This window comes from Oxyura jamaicensis, chromosome 10 (assembly GCF_011077185.1).
Source record: "Oxyura jamaicensis isolate SHBP4307 breed ruddy duck chromosome 10, BPBGC_Ojam_1.0, whole genome shotgun sequence".
In the NCBI taxonomy this organism is placed as follows: domain Eukaryota; kingdom Metazoa; phylum Chordata; class Aves; order Anseriformes; family Anatidae; genus Oxyura; species Oxyura jamaicensis.
The window spans coordinates 14,491,237-14,517,568 of NC_048902.1; the positions used below are offsets into that span (position 1 = coordinate 14,491,237).

Genomic DNA, 26,332 nt, shown 5'->3' on the forward strand with positions numbered 1-26,332 from the left:
GTCAAAATACCTAAACCATTTTTAAAGCCTACTCCATTATTTATGTTTCCACCCAACACTTTTTTTTTTTTTTTTTTTTAATTCTGAGCTCTTGAAACTGAGGCATCAGGTTGTTTGCAGTCTTCATGATCACTCCCATGAGCTGCAGGAGAAGGCAGGGAGAGGGTTTAGGTCTTGGACTTTGACCTTCCCTACCCATCTTTTTCAGGGACCCTCTCTCTTCTCACCATTCTGTGCTACCCACAAGCTGCCAGCATCACATCCCCCTTCATTTGTTTTTCTATTTTGTATTTGGTCCTTTCTAGACATAGGTAAAAATAATCATTGACTTCAAGTCAGACAGATAAATACAGTTAAAAGGTCTTAAAAAAGAAAAAAAAAAAAAAAAAAAAAGACAATTTCTTATGGGCAGGAACTTTCATCTGAGAGATTCTGGTTTCTTTCACATCTCCTATTTGTGGCCAGTAAATTTCCAAGGTAATTATTGCTTAAAGATAAAATGATTTCTCCAATACATTCATCAAACCAGGTGATGATAGGGCTGATTAATCCAGGAACCTACCACCCTTCTTGAAAATACCAAACCTCAACTGCAATGCACGCAGACAGTAACAGTGAAAATATTACAAAACTGTTACTTTAACAAATGTTATGCTGCCTTTAGCAAAACCATCTTGAATTCTTGTCTTCCTATATCTTAAAAGAAAGCACATAAATAAGGAGGGTTGCAGACCAGGTGATAAAAGTATTTAGAGGCATAGGAAGACTCAAACTGAGCATTTTTCATGACCAGATGCACAAGGAGGTGATAGTTGTTTACAAAATAACTGGCAATTTGGGCACTCCCAATTATTCTCTCTTACAGCAGAAGACAAAAATGCATTTGCAAAGGTGAAAGACCAGCTGATGAAAGGAAATACTTTCTCTTTCTGCACAACACACACAGCTAAGCTATAAAACTCATGAGATAGCAGCATGCAGCCAGGAGCAATATAAGATTCAAAAAGCATTAGCCACTAGTAGAGAAAATCAGAGCACTGGAACATTTCATTAGACAGGATTATTGCTATTATAATTATTTGGAAAAGCTACAAACTCTCATGTTTCCAGGTATAAATAAATAAGTGTCTGAAGATAGATAGGCATTCCCTAGGTGGTTGGGGTAGTCTGTAATTGTCCACTATGGCAATTTCTTGCATCCCTCTTTGAAATCTCTAATGTGGAGAACTGTCAGATAGGACACTTAACTGGACAAATGTACTACAGTGGATCCTGTCTTCTTATGATTCACTTATTCACAGATGAAAATACAGGTTGTGTGCTACAATGAAAAATAAGTGTTAATACCAGATAAAGCCTGACAAGGTAAATCCAGGTAGCAATACTTTACCCAAATTCTTGGCTGCCCCCTGCAGTTCAACGGAAGATGAAACACTATTTTCCTATTTGAAATGGGGTTTTGCTTGCTGTTTGAATCACATAGGACTTTTATCTTTTAATGAGATGCTGGTGCTTTATGGAAGATGCTGTAGAATGGCATCTTCGGAAACAATTCTGAAGTACAGAGTGTGATGTAAAAACTTGTTGGGCAGACTAGACAGAACAAACAGATTAGACAGAGAAATAGATAGAGAACAGATGCTTTCTATTCTTCCCCTTATTCTTCATTCCTGATGATACTGCCCTGATAGCAGAATCTTTTTCTGGCATTCAGCTGCTTCTATTGCTTATTCTGCCTTCCAACTCCAAATCCTCTTACTCTTTTTGAAATAGGGATTTAAGGTAGTAACTAACTGTTAACACTTAATAGGAAACCATTATGGTTTAACTGGTGAATAGTATGCAATAGATAAAGCTGCTGATTATGTACTTCTAAATGGTTAAAGACATATGTGAAAATCTAACCATAAAGCCTATTTCTGTTACTTTGAAAATGAAACTCAACCGTCCAGAAATTAGCTTTTCATCCTTTTGAAAAATACAAGTTTTACCAAGAACAAATGGAAGTCGGAATGGGAGATGGAGCCATTCAGCAGAGATCTCCAACTGCATCATGGGGAGAATACAGAGAAGGAATACTGCCCTAACAGCTGCAAAGGGGAAGTTTTTTCTTCTTTCCTCTTACACCGTTCAGAATCTGCCTCTCCCCCTGCCCCAGCAGCAGCCCATGCCCTGGCCTGTTGGTTTTGCTCAGCACTCGTGGCAGCTGCTCAAGCCCTTAGCATCTACCCATGGGAGTGGAAAGAAGCCATGACTGAAATGATAGGGTCTTTGGGAAAGGAAAACATCACAACAAGCTGATTTTTATATGTTTGTTTGCTTTAGCCACTGCATCTCAATCTAATTCTTTCAGAACTACAACTTTCCATAGAGTTCTGCTAACTGATCTCACCTAGCATCAATCCTTCCCCCTCCTCTACCACCACCACCACCCCACATCGCAGGTCCATCTACACTTTTCCAGGCCAGAATCAGTCCCACAGCTCCCACATTGCACTATGACAGTGATAAGAAAGCGTCAGTGCTCTGCCCTCCAACCACTGGTTGAGGGAAGTGATTGTCCTGCTCTGCTTTGAGCTGGTGCGGCCTTACCACAGACACTGTGTGCAGTTCTGGGTACCACAACAGAAAAAACAGAGCATCCAAAAGGAGGTCTACAAAGATGGCGAAGGGCCTAGAGAACAAGACATATGAGAAGCAGCTGAGGTTACTTGGTTTGTTCAGCCCAAAGAGGAGGAAACTGAGGGGAGGCCTCATGGCGGCCTGCAGCTCCCTCACGAGGGGAGCAGAGGGGCAGGCGCTGAGCTCTGCTCTTGGGGGGCAGTGACAGGACCTGAGGGATGGCATGGAGCTGGGACAGGGGAGGGTCAGGCTGGGAGTTAGGAAAGGGTACATCACCCAGAGGGTGGTCAGGCATAATAATTCTCACAAATTCTTTTTCCCAACATTACATTTAGCCTATACATCCTAAAAAATCCATATGGTTTCATCATAGCCCACGGGGACTGGCTTATACATTTGTATCTCCATGCGTGTGTGCTCGTCCACACTGGTACATGTGTGCTGGGCCTTGAAACAACAACCTGCACACATTTGTCTCATGTCTCACACAATACCTCTGCCACGTCTCTCTCTGTAGTATCTCGTGTGGCAGCAAGCGTCAGGGTCTGCGTGAGTCACAGATACAATGCACTGAACAGCCAGAGCCTCTGACAGAGTACACAATAGAGCGGAGATGGCAGTGGAGGTGGCTTTGGAGTACTTTAAAAATGCTGTTCAAGTGCCGACTTTCACCTCCAAATGTGACACTTTGCTCGCCCACCCACTTCCCTTATAGGCTATGTGCTCCTTTTACTGTAACTCACCAGCTTGAATTATGAATTTCTGTCTTTTCTACCCCTTTAAATGTTTAATCTCTCATTTGTCTCACTAAGTGTTTTTTTGTTTGTTTGTTTGACATGCTCCTAGATAGTAGTTGTATACTGTCACCACAGTACAAGAGGCCTGTTCAGACTCTCATTTGCAAGCTGGGCACCAAACCAAAAGAACCTGCAATGAGCTTTTGCCTCGAAAGCAGAAATCTCTTACGTTCACTTTGCAGAGAAAGGATGCAGAGATGGAGACACAATGTGCCTAGGAATATCATTATAGCAGAATTTGGCTCTCCTTCGCTCTTATTGTCTGAGTAACTTAAATAGGTAACAAATTTCTGACCTGGAGAAGAATTGGATCCCACTGGTGGTTTTACAGGGGTTTCAGCACCTTTTATTACTATATCTTGCCCATGACAGGAAATATTCACTTTAAACAACAGTAAGGTATGTGACACTGCCGCTTTCAATGCTGTGCAGGACTTTGAGGCTTTGATGCTAGTGACGGGTGGGGAAACATTCTGCTCTACCTGGTTTCACAGACCCCTGGCATTCATTTCAGTTTGCTTCTAAATTCTGTGATGCTTGGATATCAGAGCCCCTACTATATTGGATCCAAGAGGTGAGGACTCCAAATGGTGAAGTGTTTGATCCAGATAAACCAGATAAAGCCTTTAATTCCTGTGATTTACATCCCATTACTAATTCTCCAGAAGACTGGAAAGCAAAGTCCGTTTTCACCTTCAACCAGTGTAATTTTCTGCTACATAGTGTGATCCTCAAGAGACTCTTTTGGGACTTGTGGATGGATTAATTAAAGGTCACCTCAAGTGACAATTGCAAGAAAGAGAACAACTCATCAGAGGAAAAATACACCACTTCCACTAAAACATGCTTCCATCTGAAGGGCTGGAAGTTCATTTTGCCTAACTACCATCCTTGTCACTCACCCCATTGCTTCACCTGCCCTACTACAGGTACTACAGTGTTCATCATTATGAAATACATGCCAGTTCTCTGTTTTTCACAAGACCGAAGCTCTTTTGGGAATCATTTGGAAAAGTACCACATGGAAACAATACAGTAATAAGAGCCTTGGACTTCCCTTATCACTTATCCATGTTTCCCACCAGCCCAAAGGCACAAGGATTGACACTGTAGTTAAATACAAAGGACAGAGATCATCAGTTTCACTAAATTGCCTCGTTCTTCTGTGATGACAGAGACCCAAATGTAATGCAGCTAGAGCTTGAGCTACTGCTGCAGTATACATATAACCTATATAATGCTATATAGAATCTCCTAACCCTACCTCTTAAACGTTAGACCCATGATATATTCAGTCTGAAATCCCTTTTCCGGCTGCATTCAAAATGACCAATAGTCTAAATAGAGCAATCCTCCCGTGATCCTTTGTGCCCTCCCAGAAAAGACCATCTATCCTGTTCCAGTGTCAGCACTATCCTGGTCTATAAAGGTCACCTCAGAGGAAAGTGGATGTCCCTCATAATCCATTCCTGTGGGGGACACTTCAGCAGTCAGCTTTATTTTTCTACCCCACCATGTGAAGGAACCCAATGGCTTTCATATTTCAGGTTAGATTTTAAGGGAAAGGACTGCACCACAGAAATACAGATGCTCCTAATCAATATGAAAATGTCTAATACCAGACAGTACTGTACCAATACGCCTCACAGAAAGGGCAATGCAGAGCCCATTTGTTCTGCTGGATATATACAAGTTCATTATCTGTACTCTAGTCAGATCTGTACGTGTACAGTAATTTGAATAACCTCAGACAGATAAGATAGCAAGTAGTCCTTTTGTGCATATTTGAAGTTCTTTCTATGATTTCTTTCTCTGCCATTCTCTCTTTTCCTCTCATTCCTTTCTGCTGCCATTTAAAGTGCTATTATTAGCTATTAAATGATAAATTAATTACCTCTGAAATAAGCATGAATAATTGTTCTCAGTCTGGCATAGCTGGGGCTGGCATTTGATAACAATCAACAAAAGCTGTGCAGCTCCCAAGGTATTTCATAATAATCATAATAAAAATCAATAGAGGGAAAACAGGGACAGCTCTAGAAAGTGTTAATGAAAAGTTGCTGAATTACAGTGGCTCACCTGTGCAGAGCTACATAAAAGCCTTCTGAATACCAAATGCATTCATTATAGGCTGTATTGCTTGGCTGAACCTCCAAAGAATTCACTGGGCTCAGATTCTCACACTAACAAAGAAAAGATGCTGAAGAGTGCTGGATGAGAAGGATGAAGGGATGGGTAGGAGAAAGTTCACATTCTTATTTAGAAAACATGATTATCAAGGTATACAGTGACAGTAAAATCTGAAGCCTGTAATAGATCCAAACCCAAAACCTGAGTTTTTTCCTTCCAATAGCAGAGACATCCAGGTTTTAGGTCAGACCCTGGAGGGCAAGGTATCACCACTCTGTTGCACCATCTGTATGAAAGATCACTGTCAAGTGTTATAAGACAACTGCAGTTCAGTATTACTTAAACTGATTCAAACTCCTTACAGTAATATGAGACCACTCCATAACCTCACTTCTACTACTCTCATAGCTGACGCGTTGTGTTAATGTTAAATATTAGACTGTGCCCATGAAACTGTTATAAGAAATACATTAGAAACTCCTCTTGTCCCATGTTCTACACCACCAATATGACAAAGCATGGCAAACATGATGCTTGGTTTATTTAGCTAGATGCACCTCCTTGGCACTTGCTCAGGCATCCAAATACAGAAATACCACATCCAGAGATGTTCATAAAGCAGTAGAAATTTTAAATTCCTTTACCAGCAGTAAAATCTGTGACTAAGCTAAAAAAACAGAATCAATAAACAACCTCCTCTCCTGAAAGCTGGCACAAGATATTTAATGTCTACAGATGATGAAGGTAAAAAAAGTCCCAAATCTTTGCCTAAAGAAAAATGAGCATTCAATCAAACAGAAATCTGAATCAAAACTGTCAAATAATTCCTGCTGTTACATTCCCTAAGGAGTTAGATTCACAAACTCATGAAAGAACACTTTCAACTTCGTGCATATGTCAGAGGACTCCTCAGAGTCCAACTGCCCAGTCTGCCTCAGGGGACCAGATGGCACGACTGCTGGAACACTTTCAGCTGAAATTTCTTCCAGTTTACTTAATAAAAACAAACAAAACACAACAAGGAATGAAACCCACATTCACCTGTAATTATAGGAAGACTTACACCATCAGGCAGGGGAGACATTTGCCATCACTGCACAGAAGTATCATGCTGCATTTCTGCTGTACAAAGATGTGTCAGAAATGCCTGAAATGAAGCAAACATGCTTTGTTCCATCTGTATTATTTTGCTGTTTGAACTTTCCTCTTTCTTGGTTGCTTCATCTCCAAAAATTCACTCTAGTTTGATCTGAATGGCATTTTGGCCACATCGCCTAAAAGATGAGTGGACTTGCTTGCACAGCCATAATCAGGGAAGGGTGAATTGGAGTGAAAGGATGGGAAATCCAACATTTCAATACCATTCAGGATCATGATGGTGCATCAATGCACTATAAAAGAAGAGCAAGCACAGTTCCAAATGATCTGCAAATCCTTCTTGTCAATTCTTGGATTTGCCATCCACTCATGGAGAAATCTAATTCTTCTCAGTGTATGGAAGATGAAAAGATTACATCCGGACAAAGAGCCAGAATAGTGATTAAGCTTCCTGCTTTTGATTAATATCAGAGCTAGGCATATTTGCCATCTGGGATGGAGAAGGATTTGGCTCTGCTCAAGAAATGTAAGGAATGATGAAGAAACACAGGAGATGAATAATATCTGAGTCAGCAGAAAATTCTTAATGACTTCTGAAAGGGCTGTCTCAATATGTACGATGTGTCTCCTGAACAAACTGATACAGCTGCTGCAGTGCAAAACACTCCCAAGCACAACCTGGAGGGCAGAGGGGAAGAGAATGAAGGAATATACCATCCATTGAAAACATGAGGAAGAAGGGAAAGACACCTTTAATGAGAAGATGCTCTTTCTTTCTTAAACCTGTTTTAAGTGAACAGTCACTTCCCATCTTCTTTCTGGCCATGACAAATGTGAAGTTACCTGGACAGCATTGACTTAAAACCTAATCGCTTTTACAGCAAATGAGGCATGAAACCTATTATCAAAACACATGATGTCTGAAGTCCATGCTGGCATTTCATTTTCCCAGCAGAGAGCTTCTGAACACCTGAATTGACTACAAGGCGTGGTGGCAGGCTGGAAACGCAGAATTAGTGGTTCTTCCTGAGGCATGGCAAATGTTTCTGAGGCCAGCTTGTGCCTTTCGGAGAAGACAGAACAAAATGCCTGTATGAGCATCTGATACATTACCTTGTTTTTTTTTGAATAAGGCCGCTAGAACCCAGAAAACTCTCCATATATTTGGTCTTTGACCCTGGCAGAGTAGTCCTTAAGACTGACCCTACTGCATGGAGGTGAAAAAAGGGCTATTTGATGCAGAAAAACTCCTATCTAGCACTTGTGAAGAGGAAAAAAACAAAACAAAAAAAAAAAAAAACTACTAAGTTGTTAAGGTTTTGTGAAACATGAGGGTGATAATGCTTGAACAAGCGTCCCAGGAGCACAGGATGCTAATTAAAAGCTGGCTAATACCTTAAACAATTTAACCACTAGAGGGGCAGTTAGAATTTTGTTAGGATTATCAAAAGTTTGCTCCAGCCCCAGGGGCATTTATTCATTTGAAGTTTGCAGGATGTCACCTGGATGTTTTTGGAAACACTTGAATAGCCACTTGGTTTTGTCTTTTTTTCAATAAATCATGAGAAGCAACATATTAGATACCAATAACCTTTTGAGCATTGGTTCCAGGACCCTGTAAGCACAACGTTTATATAGCATTTACATTAGATTAATTCAAAAGTCCCTTAACTGTATTTTCCCTTGATTTAATCAGGTACAGCATTCGGTAGGAAGCGCGTAGGAACTTTCTGTGGAGAGATAATATCTGAGTAACGGGCTTGGAATTTACTGCAGAGGTTTCACAGTTAAAGCACTTCAGGTATAACACAGATGAGCATTTCCAGATGGTCCAGAAATCCTATGTCACTGCACTACCAATGGCAATAATTTCAGGAGTTACCTGTTGGTCTCTAAGGCAGGCTTAAGAAGGACATATATGTCACCTGGTAACTAGGTGTAACTTGAAATAGTCCTTGAATGTGCCCAGTTTGTATCTAGCCCATGAGCTTTGATGACACGCAGGGAGAAAACAGCTCTTCCCTGCCCCTCTTCCTGCAGCCGTCACACCTGACGGTTGGAATTTATATAATGTATGTACTGCATCTTATACTTCCTCCAACTTTTGGCATGTGTATGAAACAGCTGCCATATAGACCTGTTGAGGACCAGTGACAAATAGCTGTTAGGCCAACTTCATGCTGTCTAAGGATTCGTGGGTCTTAGGGGAAATACTCTACTGTCCTTCTAGTGATGTAGGCCTAGTGATGGAAGTTCAGCCCCCTCAACTTATCCTCAGATGCGGCTAATTTACTACTGTGTCTCTGCTGGGAACTTATTCCATTTGCCCTACTCACGCTCGTGAATGACTCCCATTTACTCTTCATGCTAGACTGAAGAAAGCATGGGTCAGGAAGAAATTCTTGCCCATGTACCACAATGTATTTAGTTAGGTTAGCTAAAGGTTTCCTACACCTTTCTTTGGTTCATTGGAGACTGCGTATGAACACTATGGACCAGATCTGATGTGAGAAATATCCCATTCACACAGGATGACCAGTCACTTCAGACCAGTTATTTCCCTGACAGCTATTACCTTGCTCTGATTTATTGACCACTGATTCTGAAAGAACTGTACAAAGTTCACAGCAGTTTATTCCAGGGAAACAGGGAGGGTCCAGCCTGCACCTTCATCTCCCTCACAGCAGTAGTGAAAGAGTAAGTCTAAGAAATACTCAGAGTGGAGAGAGCCTGAAGAGGAAAATTAAAAGACACATGCAGTTATAAACCTTGACAGGTGAAAATGTTTGCTGTTGGAAGGAGATGCTGAAATGCCAAGTCAATGACACGCACACAAGATACCAGGGCAAAAGAGAGACAAATGCAGGGCACGAACTGTGGGGATTTCACAACAGAAGAGATCTCTGGCTCCATAGGTTGTGATCTATGTACCTTTGCAATGAGACATTTCATCTGGGAGCCAGCTCTATTCAGTGCTGGATTAACTTTTCATTCCATAGCTTGACCTGTCACCCAGAGTACTACAGAGACGGGCACTGAGAAATACATATTTAGGAAACACATTAGATCGAGATAGACATATTTAACATAAGCACTATGCAATGCATCACACTGCTCACATCTGTAGCGATCAGTGCAATTTCATCCTATTTTCCACAAAACAAAACCCTACCAATGAATAAAGACTGTATTTTCATCAAGGTTGAACAATAGCAATTATTTTCGTTTGACACTGCTAGTAGGACAGTCTTTAAGGCACACTTTACTTAGCGAGAAAAACATTAGCTACAATCAGAGCTAATGCTTCCCACTTCAACATCTTCTATGAATAATATTTCCTGGGATCAGGGCTGTACAGACTCCTGGAAAAGGGTTTACCTTCAGGGTGTTAAAAACCACCTCTGTTCACAATATAAAGAGCACAAAAAAGAAATCCCACAAGGTAACCACCCAGACTGATCCTGTGTTGCACGTACATGCCCCAGGTCTGCCTTTGCCAAAGCAGAGTTCTGCTTTGGCAAAGGTACAAAATAAATTGGGTATTTCCATCCACATCTACTCACACTTTCAGAAGAAGAAAATACAGAAAGCATTCAAGAATGTCATGCATTTTTGTGATAACCACAGAAAACAGAGCTGGTTTTAAACTACAGACACTTCATTCTCTTTAAGCCCGCAAAGATGGCACCAGTCTAGGAAAAAGCAGAGTATAATTTCCATTGACGTACTGATACACCACCAGTAAGCTGCAAGGCTCTGGTGACCTCCTTGTGCTACCTAAAAGAGCAAGACTGGACTTCGTCTTTACAGAGTAAGATCAGACTGAGTGGTACCCCACGGCTTCCTCCAGATAAATGTTTTTATGGAGAATCATTTTTTATTTCAAAGTCTGTGTGTTATTTTATTTCAAGGTCTGAGCTGAGAGAGAGGCCTGGACGTAGCTGTCCTCCTGCCCGTAGCAATGTGCTCTCTGTATTCTGCATTCTTCCGTTGGTCCTAGTAGGCCTCCTATACCCTCTAAAACCAAATTATGCAATTCTCTTGGTAAGTCTCATAGAAACCCAGAGGCAAAATATTAATTGAATTAACTGAATCAGAATCAATAGACTACACAATCATTTTCAATGAATTATTTATCAAAAAACAGAATATGCTAACAAGCCCCTTGGTCCCTGTGTCTCTCTTTCCCCAGCCTCATGCAACAAGCTCCTGCAATATGGCATATCTCTAGATAGGATTAACAATGCAACTATTTACCTGTTCTGCAAATGATAACTAATTGCACCTAACCCACCAAAACTCCATAGATCTGCAATTTTACCCAGTGGAGTGAAAATGAACACATAACTCTCACATTGCCTTTCAACAGTGGCATTACATCCCTAGTTGATGCTAATGCTGGGGAAACTAGAAAGGATAGAAGGCTTTGCTTTCAGTCACCGTGGACACATTTGGAACACTATGGGAGCCTTACAGGGTAAGGGATTTGGGGATTTGTTGACTTCAAAAGTATTTATAACCAGAGAGTTTCTTACTACTATTTTGGTACAGGTCCATTACCCCACGACACTGGGAAAAAATAAATTAATGCCTACTAGTATGAAACCAAACAAATAGTAACAGAAAACTACATAGATCAGGGAAAGGCCTCGCTGAGCTAGTGTGACTGGGTGGTTTTTTATCATTGTCTGGGGCTAATCAAGGTTCAGCATTTTCCTTCCCAGAAGAGACATTATTTTATGCAAAGGCTCTTCCAGCTCTAGTTCAAAAGTAAGAATTTGATTTCTATCTCAAATCCAACCACCTGACTAGTAGTTCTCTCTAATGACACACCACCAATTTGTTGGATGGATGTCCACAACACTGAAATTATTTAGGATACATGCTAATTGCTTCATTTATGTGTTCATACGTTCAAGTGAGCCCAGCTACACCAAAGGAACGTCTCTATTTTTCAGGCCTCTTTTTTCATTGTCCCTCATAAACATTAAAAACCGTAAACAAGCTTGTAAGAATGGTTTCCGGCATGAGGAACAGGTGGTGGTAATGTCAGTTAAGTATTCCTGCAGGGGGAAGACTGGAAGCTTGCTATAAATTATAGGGGCATTTCTGCAACTGAAAAACTTGCTTTTCATTGATGAAGATGGAAGCACTCTTTGATGACAAACCCACTGGGAAGCTTCAAATCATATCACATCACTAAGTTTTCTTTCTCCATTTGCCTTGGAAAAACATTATTACAAGCATATGTGCTTGCACATAGCACTAATGAGAATGCTCTAGAAAGGGTATACACATCTCCACTTCATCACAAATTCAAGCTTAAGAGTCCCATACTCTGATATTTATCCAGGCTAAAGTCCCCATATATTAATACTATGGCAAACTTAGTTGCATAAATCCCTAAAGGAAGCTAAGAATTTAATTTTGCAATTTAGAAAAACACCTCCTCAATGATCAGTAGGATACTGACTTCATCACATGCATCAAAAACTCACCAACCTGTGTTCTAAGTGTATGTAGGACTCAGTACAGTATGAAGAGGAGTATCTGTGAGAATCCTTGCAGAATCAGGCCTACAATTTCTAAATCATGTCATCAAATTCCATTACTAACCTACAATATTTGTTCCCTGCCTATATTCCTTAGAGAATGTCTTCTCTGAAAGAGATTGTCTCCATGGAGGATCTCCCACAGGAGAACCCTCTGAATAACACCATCACTGACCTTTGTGCTCGGTCTGTTATCTCCTCATCCAGATCTAGCAGGAGCGCTGCCTGGTCCATCACCTTCTTGCTGCAGGGCAAGGATTTGAGATGCAGAATGAGCAGAGCAAGGCAAAACTTGCTTCCCATCTCCTCCAACTCTTGAGTTCCCAGCTGCAGGCCCTGGAGGAGAAAAGCAGGAAGATTCATTGCTGAGTGTGCAAGTTCCAGGTGTTAGGAGAGAGTCACGCTTGTTTTGGAGGACAACTCTCAGTGTTCTTCCTTCCATTCTGAATGAAGGGTTCCTTCACTTTTGCTATATTTTGCAATATTTCCCCTAAGCCATTCACAAATTCACTGACAGCACTTGGTCTACAGGAGCTATTCTAAAATAGACCTTATTTTACAAATGGGGAAACAGAGGCAAATAGTTTAACCACCTAAATTACATTTGCAGTAGTCGTCATTGTAAGAATTATACTGAGACCCCAGGAGGATCTGACTGTAAATCCAGTTTTACAAATGATTAGGTCTCATTTTTTTCTCTCTCTCTGTAGAAAAATCATCTCCCTAAGCAATGGGAAACAAATAGGCTTTATGACTGTAAATACTGGGCAGTGACAGAGATTGAAAAGGAAACTGGGAGAGAGGGAGGGAGGGAAGATCTTTAACAAGTTATGAATTGTTTTTTAAGAAAATCAATTGCAAAGTAATTGCAAACTAACAAACACCTCCAAGGAATTTCTCAGTCTATTAAAAGCTTATGTCTCTCTATCAGAGACAGGCTGAGATAAAGATGCACAAGCAGGGTTTGGATTACTAACATCATCTTTCCAAGGGGACTCCTCCAAGCTGTGGATCCTCACTTGGAAGACCCCTGATTATCAAGTCTGTGTGTGTTTTTTCACTAACTAACTAAAGATCTAACAAACAAACTAAAAAGTAAGACATCAAAGGCCCACATAGGAGTAATTCAATGTAATTACTGGTAGGTTCACACAGGCAACAAGATGGAGAGAAAGCCCCCCCAAAAAAACACCAAAAAACGGATACACTGAAAAGAAAACACACTAAGGAACTGCAAAATCCCTCATCTTTGGCATTTAGTGACCACATCACATGTCACTGCTTAATGCTATCACATCAGGGGTTGAATCAATTGCTGAACAATTGCTGCTTCTATCAGCCCTGTGCGCTTTTGCAGCACGAGCCATCTCTGCAGCCAACCATTTTCTGACAAGAGCTCCAATCCCATTTCCAAGATTGTTTCCTTAGCAACTGTCACAAGTCCACGCTCGCAGTCCTGGCCCCAGCCACAGGCACAGGGCGTGCTCCACACCAGCATGGCCTGTACCTGACTCTCCACTAGGTATTTGCTACTGGCCATCTTGTGGGTAACAGAGCCCATGTATTTTCTGGTAATCCATTACAGGGGGCTGAGCTCTGTCCTCCTGTTTGTTTGTTTTTGCTGTATAACATCACCGCCTTTGTCAAGTTCTCTGGGATCTCAGCAGCTCTACAGAGCTGAGGTTATTTCTGAGCCTACAACGTGCAGGTGGATGGAAGAAAGATTTCTCACATTACTGTCTACAGCTCTCTTGTAAGCTTTTTTGTGCATTTTTGTTAGAGACCACAAACTACTTGGACAGGGTGAAAACCACCACTTCAACTCCTGTAGGTCTGGCATGTGCAAATATACCGCATGACAGAAGCCCTATCTGATAACAGACACATTTATGCTGAAATTCTGCTTCCTTTCTGAGACCCTGTAAGCCAAGTGTGAATACGTTATTATGATGATGGACATGAACAAAATAATGCGGAGCTTGAACTTACACCGAGTGGTTGGACAGCTAGATAAACACAAGACCTGTCTAGAAGAGCATGCAAACAATCTGGGAAAACATAGCCTCGGTGCCAGGCAGGGCTGGAGGTCTCTGGCAAAAGGAATTCTCTTGGGACAGTCTCCTAAATATTTTTAATAACAGTAAGCAAATCTCTGACACCATTTCTTCTCTTATCCTAATCACCTTTACTGCAAGCTTTGCCAAGCAAGATTCAGGTACAATGAACTACAGCAATTATTAGTAATGGTAAGAAAACAGAGACAGAGGCTTATGGGAAGCACATGTCATTAATGCAAAACAATGAGAGTGCTTAGCAGCTCTGCATAGATTCCTAAATGTTTTATTATTTTCCTTTAAAAGATAAGATATTTTAGTGTGACAGAGTTACAATTGGAAGGCAGAAGTGGTGACATTTCTGAGCAAAAAAATGTTATTTCCACAGCAAAAGAGTTATTCTCTCAGGGGCAAAAAATACAAAGAACATCTTGCAGCTTTCCCTGGGGTGCATCTCAGGGTCCTGCTTCCAAGATCAAGGCAACACACTAAATACCTATCAATTCAGGTGATGCGAATAGTGTCTGTGCTAAAACTCAGCCTGTGGCTTTATGATTCCCTAGGGCTTTATTCAGGATATGAAGAGGCCTTAAGAAACCATGAGCAGAGAAATAATAATAATAAAACTATAACGTACCTGAGAAACCTCAGACAGTAACTGCTCATGCACTGAAGTTAGCTGCTGTACGATGGATCCATATTGCTTTGACAGCAAACAGCTCAGGAGTAACAGCTGGAGACCTCAGTTTGAAGATTACTAGTTATCACACCTTATTCACTTCCAACACAGGCAGACTTTTATCTTGTAAAGCAGCTAACTTAGATAATTCCTCCCTTCTTCCTCCCTCCTCAGCTCCCAGCAGAGGGCGGAGCTGGAGGTGCATAGCTTGACTAACATTAAATCGAAGATGTCGACAGAGCTGACGTATTAAACTGACGTTATTGATGGCATCTGCCAGTGATGCCAGGAGCACGTGTGGTTAGGATTCAGTCCCACTTGCATTGCTCGAAAGGGAAGCTTGGTATCCAGGCATTTCCCTTGTAGCTCTGCAACACAGTATTAAAATGTTGAGCTTGTGCTCATGGCTCAGAGTTGTGAAAATATTCTCCAAGAGATTAAGAGAGAAGAAAATAACAGTAGAGGTGGTGCACTTTGGTTTGACTAAGAAGCTGGAAGGAAGCACACCTCCATGGCAGTGAAGCTGCATTTTTTTTACACACAGTATATGATCTATTTGGCACTGCTGTACAGAAGGAAGCTGCAGTGCCTGATGGCATTTCCTCTGCAGTGTCCTGCCAGTCTGCATTCTCGGTAACCCCACCTTCCTCTCTAGCACAATGCTTTATGGCTCTGGCCTCCTTTGGACACATCTATATGAGCTGTGGAGCACGATGCAAAGTCTTCCAAGCCAGCAAAATCTAAGCAAATTCTGAAGCAGAAAACGCTGCACCAGGGAGCTGCAGACAAACTCATCAGTCACAATTAGTTTAGGCTCAGAGACATGCTAACAAAGCTATCCTACTTTGATGATCAGCTCATATCTCTGCACAATTTCTGTTCCCTGTTACATGAAAGAACCAGTCTGGATCAGCATCAGCTTGGTACATCACGCTCCACTGCGCAATACAAATGTGCCCATTGGTCCCATGGGCCCTCTCTTGCAGTCTTTTGCAGGCATAACGTTAAGGGATAACCAGTTAATTGTTTTCTGGCTATTATAGAGAATAATGGAGCTAAACAATTTTTGCTAATCCCTTTTCACTTTTTCATACCACAGCAGACAGCATGGAGGAGATGATGCCTATCAACAGTCCCAGATTTGGACATAGACACACAAATATATTTATGTTTTATGGGAAGAAACAGATTCCTGAGACAAGCAACATGGCTAATCAAATGAATGAAATGGACAGTTATTCTACTAGCTCTTGGTCTAGTTAGACCAACATATATCTTGCCTTTTCTGCTAAAAGTGTCTTAGTATAATGGCTGGGGCAGTAGGGGGCTCACCTGCATCTCCTAATTGACACTCTGACACAGCAATAGGAAACTGGGGAGCAGAAAATAATAATAATAATTAAAAAAAAAAATAGAAAAACAACAGCAAAAACAGCTATTCATTCACTTATCATTTGATGAGCATATTGAGAATACACACTTTCCCAACCAAAGTTGATGAAATCATACTGGAAAACAGTTCATTCATATTCAGCGCTGTTGCATCAAATAAATACCCACAACTAAATGTTTCCAATGTCTCTCAACTTGCCCTAAAAGGCTAAAAGACAATGTAATGGAAAAACTTTATTATTCATTACTCATATGCTTTAAACAATCCCACAGCCAAAGGCAGCAATAGTTTCATAACACAGATATTGTTGAAGAAGGTGGAAGGACTCCAAAAGTTAAATTAGAAATTTCTCTCTCCACAAGGGTAACTAGAGCTGCAGCAAAACTAGAGTCAAAAGATATTTATAAACACAAGTAGACAAAAGATTTCAGAGCCATCAGTTGTTTCTTGCGTTCGGAGAAAGGGGATCTTTGGCATTTGGCATGGTCACCCACTTCTGGTCACCGTTCAGTCCCTGGGGCAATGGCTTCTCCTTGTAAACTCACTTCCAGTCAATATACACACGCACATGCAGAGTATTCTCTGCATCCTAATAGCTTTACACATGCACAATGGTTATGCCCTAAGGCTGGGTATAAATAAATTGACAGTCTGTTTTCCCACTAATTCCATCAGCGAGCTCTCCATCAGAATACTGATAGAAACCATTTGGAGGCCGCAGAGGATAAACCAGGCAGCTGAAAGAAACATTTGGTGCCTGGTGTCTGCAGCCTAAATTTTAGCTTGGACCAACCGTGAAAGGTACTGTCCTTTAAACTCCTGTGAACGAACAGACGCAGATACGCACTGGGGAACTGGCTATTTCGACAACTAGGACAGGAGGGAATAAGCCAGGTTTTCTCATGCCCCAGAGAACCCTAAGCAGCAGGTATGGCATGCTAAACAGATGGAGCTGAGGGGATAGGAATTTGGGCCAAATGATTTCAAGGGGATTAAGCAAGCAGAAAAGGCTGAAGATATGAGGAAAAAAATAAGCTAGCAGGAATTTCTAGAAAGAAAGATGAGAGGCTGGAGTTAGAGACAGAAGATAAAAGGACAGGAGAGATAAAAGGATGAGAAAGAGGGAGGGGTTGTTGAGGTCAGTGGATGCTGATACAGAGGAATGATAACAAGAGGAAAGCTAATGGAAACCCCCACCCCCACCTCACCCTTGGAGAGGTGTGCCTCACTCCAAATGTTTGTTCTCATGACATCCAGAACTTGGGCTACATGGTGAGGAAACGAGGCCTAGCTTGCCTTGAAGCCTCCCTCAAAACTTTTGCTGAACTCGGCTGGGGTTTTGCATCAGCTGGGACCAAGCAATTTTTTTTTTTAATTATTATTTTTTTTTTTTTCTGTCCCAAGAACGTGCTAGTCTTTTTATCATTCACCTGGACTCTTTCCCTGATTAAAGATATGGATGTTAAAGGCAAGATTGCCCAAGTGATGGAGTGAAGCAGAGCAGAGGTGAGAAAGAGGCCTGACAGGCCTGCTTATGAGAGAGATGGGGATTTAGTTAACAGAAAAACTACTGGTCAAGTTCTCCAGCTAAACAATTATTTTGATTATGCATTCTCCCTTGTGGAGAAGAGGGTTACTTCTTAAACTTATTGTGGAGAAGAAGGTTATTTCTCCCTTCTTTCCTTATAACCATGCTGACCTCTTTTTGTCATGCATTCCCATCTCCGCCCCCTTCCCTCACAGCATTCCCACAGCTGTCTCTTCCCTCCATCCCTCTCTCCCTTCCCAAATTCTCCTTCTCTGCTGTTTGCTTGGCGTCCTTTCTCCCTTCCTTAATCTCCTCCCATGATCGACCCAATATTCAACATATGGTCAGCTGCGTCAGAGCCAAATAAATTATACCAGCATTGCATTTGCCAACCCCAGATGACCACTACGCTTGGCCACTTTATCCCCCACGCTGCTGTCTCATGTTTTACGTCAACAGATGGAAAACTACCCAGGGCGTGCACAGGGCTGGATCCATCTTCCCAGCACCCTCCCCAAAAGACAGCACGCAAATAAAGCAGTATTAGTTGGACATTCCTTGCCTGTTGGATGCTGTTACACCTGTTCCGCTTTGCTGTATGAGACTGAAGACAGTGCAGGGGACCAGAATGCCCAGCTTTGTTAAACTGCTTCTTGAGGAGCACTAGGGTTCACTATGCTTTTATGTGGGGCATAACTGTGAAGAAGGTGGAAGGACTTAATTTGTGCACAAATCGGGAATACAAGATTAACAAAAAGAGAAGGAAAAAAGAGGATATTTTCCCCTATGTAGAAAAACCATATAGGAAAAGATTATTCTCTGCAGAGTTCTTGCTTTCCAAAAAAGTTGAGTAGTACAATGGTTTTCTGTCTTATTCATTATCATGCAACATGCTTGCTAGGGAACTATTTCTAGGCTTTGGATGGACCTAGACCAGCATTAACAGATCATCCTGCTCTTTGCTGAGCAATCTTTCACCTCTTCCCGCAGTGTCTTTTCAAACATAACCAAAGAGGCTGAGTGAATGATACGCCAGGCCAGTTTGGAGGAGTCTGTGCTGTTTCTCAGTGACTGGATCAGGAGTATCTGAAGGTCTGATCTAAGGACCACAGACAGTTCTAGGGAGAAGTCTGCCCGCATAATCCGATCTAAATGGTAACCTGTACATTGTGCACAAGTCTCACCTTACTGACCAGCCAATAATGCAACCAGAGTAAGCAGGGGAAAGATGAGCACCTGTAGAAGTGAAGGTCCAGAGGGTAAGTTTTTGCTAGTAGAGATAACAAAAGCAGTAGGCACTGTCAATGTTTTTTTAATAAAAGTTATTATTCATAAAAATATATTATTATTTTATTTTTTTAAAAAAGATAATTCCTAAAAGAAAATAAAAGCTGCTTCAGGATACGTAAGGAATAAAACTAGGGAAACTGTTCACAGTCATGTAGTGATTCTTGGGCAGCATGAGGAAAGGGAGCTACCTTACACTGGTGACAATCAAGTGCTTTATTCAAGAAAGCACATTTTTTACCATAATCCTGCTACTTGCAGCAAGTTATCATGTGTTACTCCCATCTGATGGCACCTTGAAAATTCACCTGTAGTCTGTCCATGACTGTCTCTCACGTACATGCCTTCTCCTGCTATGTGAACACTGGATTCTGGAACAAGTCACAGACAGGTACCTGAGGTATCTGAAGATTAAATGGGAAGTAGACCTCTAGGTATATCTGAGAATCTGTATCAAATGAATTACCTTTTAAAAGCAGTCTGGGAAAGCAAGAAGCTACATTTTTCAAGTCCTAAATTGGCAGTCTAACCCCTGGATCACTTTCCCATCCTCTCTACTTCCACATAGATGTCTGCCTGTATAAGTAATTCCAGCATGCAGAAAAGTGACCAGACTCGAGGCCCACCCAAGCCTTCTTTTCAGTTATGAATTTACCCTGTTTGGACATGAAATAACTTCCTAATCCTGGCTGGTGATCACCACCTGCCTTGGAACAAAAGGATTTATGATCCTTATAAATTTATTCTGGCTAATGTAAATGCAGATGCTATTCATAAACTGTCTAACCTGTTTTAAAAATTCTTACTATGGTATTTGTCTCCATAATGCCTTCCACTACTGGGTTCTCCAGGTTAATTATGCATTACATAAAGAAGTAATTGTTGCATCTTAATTACATGAACTGCTCTCATATTCTTTTAATACATTACACAACACCTTGTTATTTTCCTGCATGGCTTTAAAGTAGAGTAAAATTTAAAGTAACAATACTGGGAACTTCCAAAGTATTTTTTATCTTAAAATTGACTGTGCTATAAATTGCAACAGAGGAAACCTTAAAGCCCTCTCACCCTGTTAAAACCCATGCTCTTCTCCCCACCTCAGAGGTGATGAAAATATGTATTGACCATAATGATATAACAAGGCTAGTGTGCATTTCTTCCCCATCCAAAATCAGACCCCAGGATCATAGTATCGCTTTTGCACCAACGTAAGGATTAAGGCACTAAAGTACATTTCGTGAGAAGCCAGCACAGCACGACCCAGACATTGCCCCAGCCTCTCCAGCCTGATAACTCTGCCCGCATTATCTCCGGTGCTCTGCTCCCATACCAGCACATTACAGACGCAAGCAGACCAGCAAACCAGTGTTGGCTTGGCAGCAATGCTACGTGGAGGAGAACCCGCTGGGGTGGTGAGCCTGCTTCCTGCTGCTGCCAAACATCCCCAGCACTGCGAAGCCTCTCCCCAGCACAGGGCTCGGTGTTACTTCTGCACACTGCTGTGCTCTCTGCACCTCAACATTTTATTCCGTCCCTTTCTAACTCAGTAGCTCGAGTATCCCTAATGCTTTCCCATACTGAAGCTGCCTTCCAGGCCACTAAGCACTTTGATGTGCTCTCTCTAGCTCCCCCTTCATCACCGCTTTGTCTCTTACAAAGGAAATGACCCATAACAAACACAGTACTCCACAGGAGGTACTACCATTCATGTCTAGAGGAATATTACAGCATCTTCCTAGTCCCTCTTTCTTCACACATGCAGGCATCTTATTCACATTTTTTCTTTATTGCTGCTGCTGCACATAACACAGACATCTTTATCAAGCTGTCTTTATAATAGCTACTTATGTTTTCTTGAATGGTTAGAGCTAATTCAGAGTCCAACCATGTGTCTACATGCTTTAAACTATTCCTTCAAACATGCTTTACCCTGCCACAGTCTCTGTTTCATCTTCCATTCTATCTACACTCTTTCGGTCCTCTTTCCCACTGTATAATTCATATCAGCTGCAAACAATAAATATTATCTTACTGTCCTCCTTGCCTTTCAGTCATTAAAATATAAATATAGGCCAAGTCACAGAGAGGTAACTGGAATCAACATTCTATCAATTTCTTTCCATCCCAATGATGTTTAATGTATCACACCTATTGTTTTCAGACTCTTCACTAGGTTTTGACTACACAAATGCTCCTTTTGTGCACTTCAAAACTCATATTTTTATTTTTATTTTTGTTTTTATTTTTAGGAAGCTCCCTTCTTATTAGTTCTGACTCATCTGGGATGTTCATTAATCCAATCTGCATAAGCACGAGTCTTGGCAAATGTGAAACATTATATTCCATTTCTTCTTCACCCTCCAATCCCCTACACATCCCCCCCAAAATGCACCATATCAAGGCACAATTAACTCAGTCATTGCGTTTCCCTATCCCTGAGTTACTCTAGTGCCTGTAGTTCTTTTCTTGGTGGTTCTCAGCCTCTGGAGTAAGTTTTTAAACACAAGGAGCGATAATTAGCACCTTGCTAATCATGTTTTAGATGTATGCTTTCTAGCCTGCTAGCCATTTTTAATTTCCTTTTTAGTAGTTCAAATTCTTTGTTCCTTAGATCCTTTACAAGTCTTGCAGGAATAAAATCTGAGCTACTGAGCTTCACCTGATTCTGTGAGTTACAGCTTTGGCAGAATATAAAATAACACCAACAGAAATCACGCAAGCATTGTCTTCTTGTATACACCAGCCAGCATGGTCCCATGTTCCTGTCCTGGCTGCCAACCAGCTCTGTCAATGTCCTTGTGGCTCCAGGACAGCACAAATAGCTCCAGAATGCATCCAAATCTCAGCCTACACAACTTCTTATTATTCCAGTCCTGAGGGTCCCATATTTTCTTCCTGAGCTTTTTTGATTATGCTTTGAGGCATAGCTTTTTTGTTTGGTTTGGTTTGGTTTTTGTTTTTTAAGCATGCTTTTTACAGATGTAAGACTGTTCTCCACAAAATCTCTCATTTCCTCCATGTCCTTCTTCCAATGGTGCCAGAGCACAGCTTCTACCTGGTGGCAGTTCCCCTGCCTGGACAACATCACGTGCCACACGCCAGATTGCACAGTGCAATCTTCACATGCCCATGTTCACAGATTAGCCTGAGACCCTCCGTGTGTCAGACTCCTTAAAAACTTACTTTAATACCTCTCTTCACATAAGGATCCAGAGGTAAGTGGCAAAGGCATAGAGCCATCTACAGCTCTGTGCCTTCCTCTCCCATTTCAACTCTAATTACTCTAAACTTCTATGTACTGTATGCCCATCCCCTTTTGCTGATACAACTGAAGAGCTATCTGAGACTTTCCTCCTAAATTATAAATGACTCCCCATGCTAATTTCTTTCTTTTTAATATCACAAATTCTCTTTGGTCATTTTTAGTAAGCCATCAAAGCTGGCCTCCAACCATCACTCCCTACAACCTCAGGATCGGTGATGGGAAACAACTATGATTCTACAATTTATTGTATTAGCACTTCTGAAACAACAAAAGAGTCATTGATTTTCCAAGCCAAAGGCACATGGGAAAGCATAAAAAGCATCTCTGCCCAGTTCAGATCAGAGAGGAAAGAGACACTGCGTAGGAGAGGACTTCCCCCAGCCTGGCAACTCTTTGAAGCTAAAGGATGGGAGCCCAAGCAAGGAGTTTTTTGGCTGTTTTCTTACAGGTGTCAGCATAATTATTCTGACACAGGACCCTTCTTGCCGCTTGTCATGTTAATAGAAGAATGCGCAATACCAGTGAAAATCTGACAATTTTTTACTCTCTCTTTCTTTTGAACACTGCCCTAGCCACCCAGAGCTAGCTGATAACTCTGAGGGTAATTCAGGCAAAATTATCGCAGAACGCCCTTTGATGTCTGCTTTGATTTAATACAGATTCATGTAACAAACGTATAATGCAATAATGCCTTATAAAGAGTTAAAGAATACATGAGAAAGTTATGTCAAGGAAAGATTTTACCAAAAAGGCCTAAGGGGCAAGACATTGATCATATTGCTTAGGGATATGGTTTAGCGGAAGATTTGTTAGCGTTAGGTTAGAGGTTGGACTCGGTGATCTTGGAGGTCTCTTCCAACCTAGACTATTCTGTGATTCTGTGATATTATTGGAGGCTGGGTTAGGAGGGACATCCTGTGAAGTGGTGGGAACACGGACTGCATGGTCAGAAATCAAAAATCAAGAAAGCCCTTTCAGGTGAACCAGCTGCCATCAACTGCTAACCTGGGTTCACAGGTCTGCAGAGTTCAAAGGCTCACTTTATTGCCAACTCATGTGTCCACTGATGGATGATGAATATTTTAACCATATTTTTGGCTGGAAATATGATTATTAAAAGGAAAAAAAAAATTGAGATCAAAGCTCTCCTCTGAAGATTCTCTACTGCATATTCTACTTTATCACAGGAGAGATGAACCCATGATGATTGCCCACAAGGAACTGACCAGCAGCATCCACATGAGCTTAGACATTTGGATTTCTTTACCAAGGACGAGTATCAGTTAGACACAAACTTCTGCAAACCACCTATAAGCTTTTTCTCCTTTCTCATCCCACCAGCAAAGGCTCAGTTTAACATTTCCACTTACTGTGCTTTTGGAGAGAAAGAGAAAAATAAATCAGGTCTTTGAAGGCTGTAAGGAACAGACTGAAGAAAGGGAGACAAGATCAGAGAGACAGAACTAGGGTGAGGGGGAGGCAGCTGTCTCTAGCAAGTGGGATAACTGATGTGACTCACACAAAAGCAGCTTACGTTTCCTCTTTTTCTCTAGTGGATATTTCCACTTTGGCTTTTTCAGAGATGGAGACCAGACAGAAGCAAATGCATAGCAGCTTCCTAAAGCATCAGGTAAAAAAACATGGAGGCCTTGGAAGAATAAACTACATGTCTCCAAGACTTTGAGGACCTACTGACCATTCAAGGCAAAGGCAAACCTTTATCAGCAGAGAAGATGCTGACTCCAGATTACATTTTTTTTTTTAAGACTTCTCATTTTGCAGACCTACTACCTGAGAAAATTTGCATAAGAATAAACTGTCTCTTTCTTAGGAGTCCGTTTCAACTTGCTTTTATGGTTCCTACTGAAAATGATAATCCTCTGTTTGTGACATTGCAATCATTTCTACTACAATCAAGAGTTCTGTCCAAAAAGAGGATTACTGTCTCAGTTTGGGGAAGTATATGAACTTCAGAAAGAACAAAGCAGCCAGTTTCCAAGCAAATGACCTTGGTACCAGAGAACAAAAGAAGATAAATATATATATATATAAAAAAAACACTACATATGATCAGATCTGACACTTCTAAGAGGCATCTGGTATTCTTCACATTCATAAAAACTGGTTTCCTATATATGTTTGCACAATGGAGCTGCAAAAATTAGGCACAAACACTTATCTTTGCTATGCCACCCCAACATTCATTCAGATTTTTCCTTAGACAAACAATGATTTAAAACTAAACATCAGAGACATGTATACAGAAAACCTGGTACACTGCACAACTCATCCTTTCAGCAGTGTCCTGTGAGGAGAAGCATCACTGCACATGGTGCTGAATGCCAAACAACTGGTTTAAACCATTGCCTCTGGCAGCTGCTCTGCAATCTAAAGAACAAACAGTTTTTAAAAAAAAAAAGTCTTTGTTTTGCCTTTTTTTTTTTCACTGCATTATGGTAATACACTTTAATCTCTGATGTATATTAAACTGACAGTGTTAAAAATCTGTCAAAGGAAAAAAAAACGATACAGGAAAATGATGATGTAAGACAGGACAATAAACATTCTGCAATTGTGTAATCTGCCAAAATTCACTCTAAAATTGGCCTGGGAAAGGGAAGAAGAGTATTGTGCACTCAGAACACTCAGAACAGCTTTAGGGAATGTTCCCAACTCAAGCAGAAAACAATACCTGACTGAGACACGGATGTAATCACGAAGGAATGGAAAATACAACACACCAGAACAAAGAGCTGAATAGGAGAGAAGAGATATTTTCTTCATTTCTTTGATTTCCCACTGGGTAGGTACCTGGAGGGAATCTTCCCTCTTGTTCATCCACATAAGGTTTGGTTCACTGCGCTTCCACACACATTCACTCACTCTGCCTTCTGCTCCTCTCCAAGCCCTGCTGCATCTTTCTCTGATGCTGCTGGTGATCCCTATTAGATCCTGGACAATCTCTGTGTTCAAAAGTGATTGTCCCAAAACAATGAGCTCCAGGGCCATATCGGTCACAGAATCCAAACCACCAGCACCTCCCTCCCTCAGTTACAGTTAGCTACTCAGCCTTTCAGTAGGCTTCACCCAGGGAACAAAGACTTTGTGAGATTTTCTAGCACTGACCTTGCATTTCCATATATATATATATATATATATAAAGCTGCGGGAAAACAGTATCAAATGTAACTCTTGCTTTCAGTCAATTCCACACACTATGTCCCTGGTAATTCAAGTAATCACATATCGCTCCTCAAATCACTAATCGAGGGATTAGTCTGTTCTTGGTATCCAGTGAAGAGTCATTTAACTAGGCAGGGGACTTGTCAGGAGAGCCCTGAAGGACTTCACCACTAGCAAGGGTGAAGGGCCCCAAGGGCAGAACCAGGCATACGGCTGGTCAACAGGAGGGGATACAGAGAGAAGCATTATTTTCCACGTAGGTCTTTTCATTAGTTCTCTCAGAACTAAATCAGAGAAAAATGAACAAAACAAGGGATGAGGCCAAATTATATTTGCTGAAGAGGAGTTATAGAGATTAGTGTAGTAATTAATCAAGACAACCATGTCAGCAAGGGTCTGACCTTTATTCTTGCCCTAGTAACAGTTTTGTCCCTGGTGACTTTCGGCTTGCATGCTAAAGCGATTTAGATACATCCCTCAATTAATCGCAGGATACCCCCTGGGGGATAGGAGAGCAGCACTGCAAGCTGCAATCAGGGATGCTGAATCAGAGGAGGAGTGACCGAGTCAAGGGCACCCAGTGAAGGGCATGGGCATGGCTGGGGAGCCTACAATTCTCTTTACCTCTCAAACTTCACGTCTCGCTGCTAGAAACAAAATTGTTTCAAGATATTAATTTGAAATTTTGCTACGCTTTTTTAAAACCATAGAATAAGAATTAAAGACTAAAATAAACAAAAA

The 26,332-nt window shown here is 41.3% G+C and overlaps 1 protein-coding gene across 6 annotated transcripts in view; it reads right to left on the reverse strand.

The window, feature by feature from the left end:
- The window catches only part of AGBL1 (ATP/GTP binding protein like 1), a 286,972-nt gene that overhangs the window by 79,305 nt on the left and 181,335 nt on the right, over nt 1-26,332 (reverse strand). For 5 of the 6 annotated variants that reach the window (XM_035336082.1, XM_035336078.1, XM_035336079.1 and 2 more), the window contains one exon: nt 12,375-12,535. In XM_035336082.1, coding sequence (XP_035191973.1) covers nt 12,375-12,535 — 161 coding nt within the window. Of the gene's footprint in view, nt 1-12,374; nt 12,536-19,435; nt 19,512-26,332 lie in introns of those variants that run through there. The other variant, XR_004753622.1, reaches the window with a different exon arrangement.